The following is a 6,162-nucleotide window of genomic DNA, read 5'->3' on the forward strand; positions in this document are numbered from 1 at the left end:
ACTGGCAACTGGAATTTACTTCTGATCAGTCCAGGATGTTGCATTTTGGGACGTCTAATTCAGGTTGGACTTTCGTAGTGGAAGGGACTGTCTTGCGGAGTATTGCAGGGCAGTAAAACCTTGGAGTACACATCCATGGCTTACTGAAACTTCAGTCAAAACCTGACAGGGTGCTGAAGAAAGCTTTTGGCACCCTCACCCTCATACATCAGGGCACTGAGAGTAACGGGTTGGCTGTTATGGTGCAGTTGCTTAGGGCACTGTTGAAACCACACCTGGGGAATCATAAACACAGGTGATTCTGCAACAATTCGAAATCCAGAGCAACACATATGAAATGTTAGACCACATAAGGTCAGGCTACATGAATGGAGGGGAATAAATGGTTGACTCTTTGTGTCAAGACCCTTCATCAGGACAGGAATGGAAGGGGGAAGAAGACAGAATGCAAATAATCAGAGACTAAATGTTGATGCTCAGTCATTCATTGTCGTTTTCCCTCTCATCTGTTTCCCTGGTCCTCATCAGATGCTCTTACCCCGACTACTGTCCAGAGCCAGAAATCTGCCCTCTGCTAACCCGTCTCTGGTTTCTGACTGAACATCCAACTTATGGTTCCCCATTCTGCTTTCAGACGCTGTCGGGCAGGGGAGTATTCTCACACAGCGGTGTGACACGTAGTCCTTTAGAAGCAGTTAAAATGACCCACAACATTGAAATGAGCTGGGAGCAAAGTAGTTAATTACTGGTGTTGTTCATCCTGAAGTAGAGTTTCTCTCTGGGCTCAGCAAATTTGAAGATTAAATATCCGGCACGCAAATTATTTAAACCTTCTTGCCAGTGTGAAATCTATAGTGCCACAAGGTTGGATGACTGAGTGAATCTTCTCACATACAGTCAGAAGAACGGCCTCTCTCCAGCATGAACACGCTGGTGTGTCTGTAGTGTGGTTGAGTGCGTGAATCCTGAGCAGGTGAGTGGTTTCTCACCCATGTGAACTTGCTTGTGCATCTGTAGGTTTGTTGACCGAGTGAATCCCTTCCCGCACTCTGAGCAGGCGAATGCTTTCTTCCCAGTGTGAACAGACTGGTGTGCCAGGAGAGCAGTTGACTGGGTGAATCCCTTCCCACAATCTGAGCAGGTGAACGGCCTCTTCCCAGTGTGAATGCGCTTGTGTACCTTCAATTGTGATGACTGTTTAAAACCCTTCCCACGGTCTGAGCAAATAAATGGCTTCTCCCCAGTGTGAATTCGCTGGTGTGTCAGTAGGTCAGATGACTGAGTGAATCCCTTCGCACAATCATAGCAGGTGAACGGCTTCTCTCCAGTGTGAATTTGCTGCTGTAACTTCACTTGGGACGGCTGAGTGAATCCCTTCCCACAGTATGAGCAGGCAAAAGTTCTCTCGCTAGTGTGCATTCGATGGTGTGTCAGTAGGGCAGACGACCGAGTGAATCTTTTCCCACAGTCTGAGCAGGTGAACGGCCTCTCCCCGGTGTGAATTCGCTGGTGTATCAATAGGTCACACGTCCGAGTGAGTCCCTTCCCAGAATCAGTGCAGATGAAAGGCCTCTCACCAGTGTGTATTCGCTGGTGAGTCAGTCGGCCAAATGACCGAGTGAATCCCTTCCCACAAACAGAGTAGGTGAATGGCCTCGTCCCAGGGTACATTCGCTGATGTACCTTCAGTTTAGATGACTGATGAATCCGTCCGTGTTACAGTGACGCTCAACCCAAGTCGGTGGAAGAAGACATTTTCCTCCCATTCATGGCTTCGGAAACTGGACAGTCTTCCTGCCTGTTAAGTATTGGGACATCTTTATGTGTCTCGGTTTGATTCTCTGGGTTGGTATTATTCACTACTCCCTCACAACTACGCAGGTGAGTTGCTGCCCACTCAGGGAAACGCTCTGCACCGATTGCCTGACTTGCCGGACAGATGGAATGTTAGTTTAAAGTGATTTGCGGTTTTTCGGTTGTGCAGAAATTTCCTGTGCAGACCGATGGTCGGTCCACACACTTATTTAAAAATAGAGGGAACATCAGTAACATTTCAACTTCTGGTTCTTTCTCACAGCACCGTTAAAAGGCTCAGAGATTACATGGGTAATGATGGATTCTTTCCAATTACTCTGATGACCTGTTCCCCACAGGTGACTAATGGTGGCGAACTCATCGATGCACTTCTGTGATGTGAAAGCTGCAGGTCACCTGTTACCCAGGAAAGGGTATTTGCTGTCGAACTGTACCCAGAGAGAGAAACATGCTGTCACGGGTAGAAAGGTCCGGAAATAGAGGAGGCAGAGCAAAAGTGAATTTCTGTAGATCTAAAGCTGATGGAAGGACGTTGTTGTTTTTTTATTCAACACTAGTTGACATTTTCACGGACTTGAAGGCAAACACTTCATCTGTACTTAACTCAGTACTACTTTTGCTCCAAGTTCCTAATACAGTATTTGGATTTAAATATGTGGAGCTCAGCAGCGTTTGTGAGATCCATCCGCTCTCCTTCCCTTCCCTCTGTTCTTCCAAACACGCCATACTAACTGATAGGAAAATCACTGATATCAGCCATGCCTGCCCCTTTACCCAGTAAACCCCACGAAACAGAAAGCTGTCTCTCGGCCTCGGTCGCAGTGATGCGCATGCGTCACAAAAAGGCACCAGCGCTTTCGCTCATCAAGGTTACCCGCGGCCTGTTTACGAATCGTGCGACTGAGAGAGAGGGAAAGGACCGGGACTGTCCTGGGGTGCGGAGCCTCAGTGTGTCCGGAGATCATAGTAAGTGTATCTCAGTCACAGTTCGGTCGTGGGTACCGATAAAATTTCTGCCAGGAGTTCCGCTCCAACCTGCTGCCAATTCTGAGACCTTTGGCCAAAATGCGCATGCGCTGCTTTCCGGAACTGTCAGTCAGTTTTGCTCATGCGCACTTTATCGTCTGGTCACACACACGGAAATCTGGATCGAACAAGAGAAAGCCTGCAGATCCAAAGCAATTCACACGAAACGCTGCAGGAACTCATAGCACAGTCAGCATCTAATTACAGAAGCAGAAACTCAGAGTGGGGAATAGAGGGGGACGGGTCTCTGTTTACCAGAAGGAGAAAACGATATTCATGCCACCAGGTTGGAGGGTACCCAGATGGAATCTGAGGTGTTCCTCCTTCACACTGTCATCTTGACACAAGTGGAGGCCTTCGATCAACACGTCGGAACGAGAATGGGAAGCGAATTTGAAACGTTCAGCCACCAGGAAGTGCCCCTTGTGCTGGATAGTAATCATAAGACATATAGCAGCAGAACGTCGTAGTTTAGAATTTAATCCTCACTAACGCCCTGTGCAACTTCAACGTAAAATCTCAATTCCTGGTATTAATAATGTGACTAAATGAGAAGCGAGAGTGTATATGGAACCTCTGGAATTTAATGCTGGAGAGGTAGCAATTGTGAAGAAGGAAATGGCAGAGGAACTGAACAGTTGTTTGGGACCAGGCTTCACTGTGGGAGACACCAGCGTTATGCCAGAAGATCGACTGATCAGGAGGCAGAAGCGTGAGAAGTTGCCATTACTAAGGGAAAGGAAATGGTGCTGAAAGAAGTGGCTGACGAGATTGTGGAGGCATTAGAAATGATATTTCAGGAACACTAGATTCTGGAATGGCTCCAGAAATGTTGGGAAAATTATAGCTGTCACTTCAGTCTTCAAGGAAAGGAGAGTGGTGGAAAAAAGGAAATTAAAGGCCAGTTAGTCTGACCTCAGTGGTTGGGGTGATGTTCCGGTTGATTGCTCAGGATGTGGTTTCACGGTACCTGGAGGCACATGATAATATAGGCCTCAGGCGGCATGGCTTACTGAAGGAACGCCCTTGCCTGATAAATCTATTGGAATTCTTTGACGAAATAATAAGCATGATAGACAGAAGAGAATCGCTGGATGCTGTGCACGGATTTTGAAAAGGCAGTTGACATGAGTGCGCTTAACAAGTTAAGAGCAGATGGTATTACAGCAAAGCCGGTAGCATGGATAATGCATTGATCGTTTGGCAGGAGGCAACAAATGGAAATAAAGGATTGGTTGGTCTTTATTGGTTGGTTGCCGATAACTAGTGGTGTACAACAAGGGTGTGTGTTGGGACAGCTTATTTAATACATCATATGTCAATGACATGAGGGATGGCATAGTTGGCTTTGTGTCCAAGGTTGTGGATGACGTAAATGTATGGGGAGGGGCAGGTAGTTTTGAGAACGCAAAGTGGTTAAAGAACGTTTTAGACTGATTAGGAGAATGGAGATATAAGAGAAAGATGGAATATGTTTTCGGGAAATGAACGGCAATGAAATTTGGAATATAAGCTTCGACTATTTTGCAGATGGAGAGGAAATTCAAAGTTTGAGGCGCAAAGTTACTTGAGAGCTCCCGTGCAGGATTCACAAAATTCTAATTTGCTGGTCGAGTCTGTGGTGAGGAAGGCAAATGTGAAGTCAGCATTCATTTCGCTGGAACTGCTATACAAACGTAAGGATATAATGTTGAGGCTTTATAGAGAACTGCTTAGGCCGCACATGGAGTATTGTGAGCAGTTGTGTGACCCTCGACTGAGAAAGGATGTGCTGACATTTGACAGGTTTCAAACGAGGTTCAAGTAAGTGAATCCAGGATTGCAGGCCTTGACATACTAAGCGCCACTGTGTCTCTTCACATGGTCTATGTGCCAAAATCCCACATTATGATTCTCTCCAGGAATTATGGAACTTCCCAGATCTCTCTGTCCTCCGGCACGCCTCAATTCCATGTCATTCACTCAAGTGCTACCTTGCCTGGTTTTCGCAAAATGTAACATCTCACACGTGCCTGAATTGAATTCCATCCGCCATTTTGCAGCCCATTTTCCATCTGTTTTCCTGATGCTCCAGGAATTGATCACATACTTCGCCATCCACTGCCGCTCTGAATCAAGGTGTCATTTGCAAAGGCAGTTTACCACATTGCCATTGAAATACGTGTACTTACATCCAGGATGGTGTCCCTTAGAATGTCTTCCAACGAGTTACACACGACTGATGTCAGATTCACCTGCCCCTAATTTCCCGGGTTATTCTCAGAGCCCTTCTTGACTAATGGGAGTTAACCCCCAACATTCCGCCCGTGGCTGAGGCGTTTTGAATATCTCTGCCAGTGCCCATGCAATTACTACACTAGACACCAAGAGGCGAGGGGAAACCCAATCTGGGCCTAGACATTCTTCATCCCTAATTTGCGTCAGGTTGGCAAAAACCTCTTCCTTTGTAATCTGTACATTGTCCATGACCTCAGGGCTGTTTTTGGCCCATTTCCTTCATTCATGTGTCGATCACCCAAGCAAAAACAGATGGAATCGTTTAAGATCTTCCCCATCTCTTTCGGCTCTATTATTGCATGATCATTCTGATGGTCAAGGGCACCATTTTTGTCCCTTGCAATCATTTTGCTCGTTATACATCTGCAAAGGTCCTTGGGATTTTCCTTTACCATAACCGCTCGATACAACTCATGCCCTCGTTTAGCCCGACCCAATCATCTCTTAAATATTGCATGCATTTCATATACTTCACAAGACAGTCATTTAATCCCAGGTGTCGATGCCTGATATGCCTCTCTCTTGTTCTTAAAAAGGCCCTCAACGTCCTTCTAAATCAAGATTCCCAAAAGTCTTGCGATTTATTCCGACAGGAACCTACACGCCCTGAACTCTCAATACTTCACATCTGAAAGTACCGCACTTAGAAGGGATCCTAACCAAGTCCACACCAGCCTGAACTCTTTCGATGACATCGAAATTAGTCTTCTTCCAATCTAGAATTTCAATCCGTGGACCATTTGTGTATATCATCATAATTATGTTAAAGGTATGCAGAAATGAGTTCAGTGGACCTTGACACTGTCTTATACACCCTTTTTCAATTTATTCCCACCTACGTTCTTGACACTTCTCATGCTTTGAATTTTTTCAATGATTTTAAATTCCCTGGCCCCCCAATGTCTTACTTTCACCATGGACGTCCAGTCCCTATATACATCCACCCCCACCGAGATGGTCCCAAAGCTCTACGCTTTTTTCTTTTTTTTTTGGATTCCAGACCTAACCAATTTCCCTCTACCACCACTCTCCTCCGTCTCGCGG

The 6,162-nt window shown here is 46.0% G+C and overlaps 1 protein-coding gene across 1 annotated transcript; it reads right to left on the reverse strand.

Moving 5' to 3' along the window:
- Positions 1–252: 252 nt before the first annotated feature.
- LOC132385750 (zinc finger protein 239-like) lies at positions 253–1,671 on the reverse strand. The gene is made up of 4 exons (XM_059957976.1): positions 1,578–1,671; positions 1,299–1,469; positions 990–1,133; positions 253–275 (listed from the first exon to the last, which is right to left on the reverse strand). The coding sequence occupies exons 1-4, from the start codon at positions 1,669–1,671 to the stop codon at positions 253–255; spliced, it is 432 nt and encodes a 143-aa protein (XP_059813959.1).
- Positions 1,672–6,162: the final 4,491 nt, after the last annotated feature.

Source organism: Hypanus sabinus, assembly GCF_030144855.1.
Source record: "Hypanus sabinus isolate sHypSab1 chromosome X2 unlocalized genomic scaffold, sHypSab1.hap1 SUPER_X2_unloc_14, whole genome shotgun sequence".
Classification (NCBI taxonomy): domain Eukaryota; kingdom Metazoa; phylum Chordata; class Chondrichthyes; order Myliobatiformes; family Dasyatidae; genus Hypanus; species Hypanus sabinus.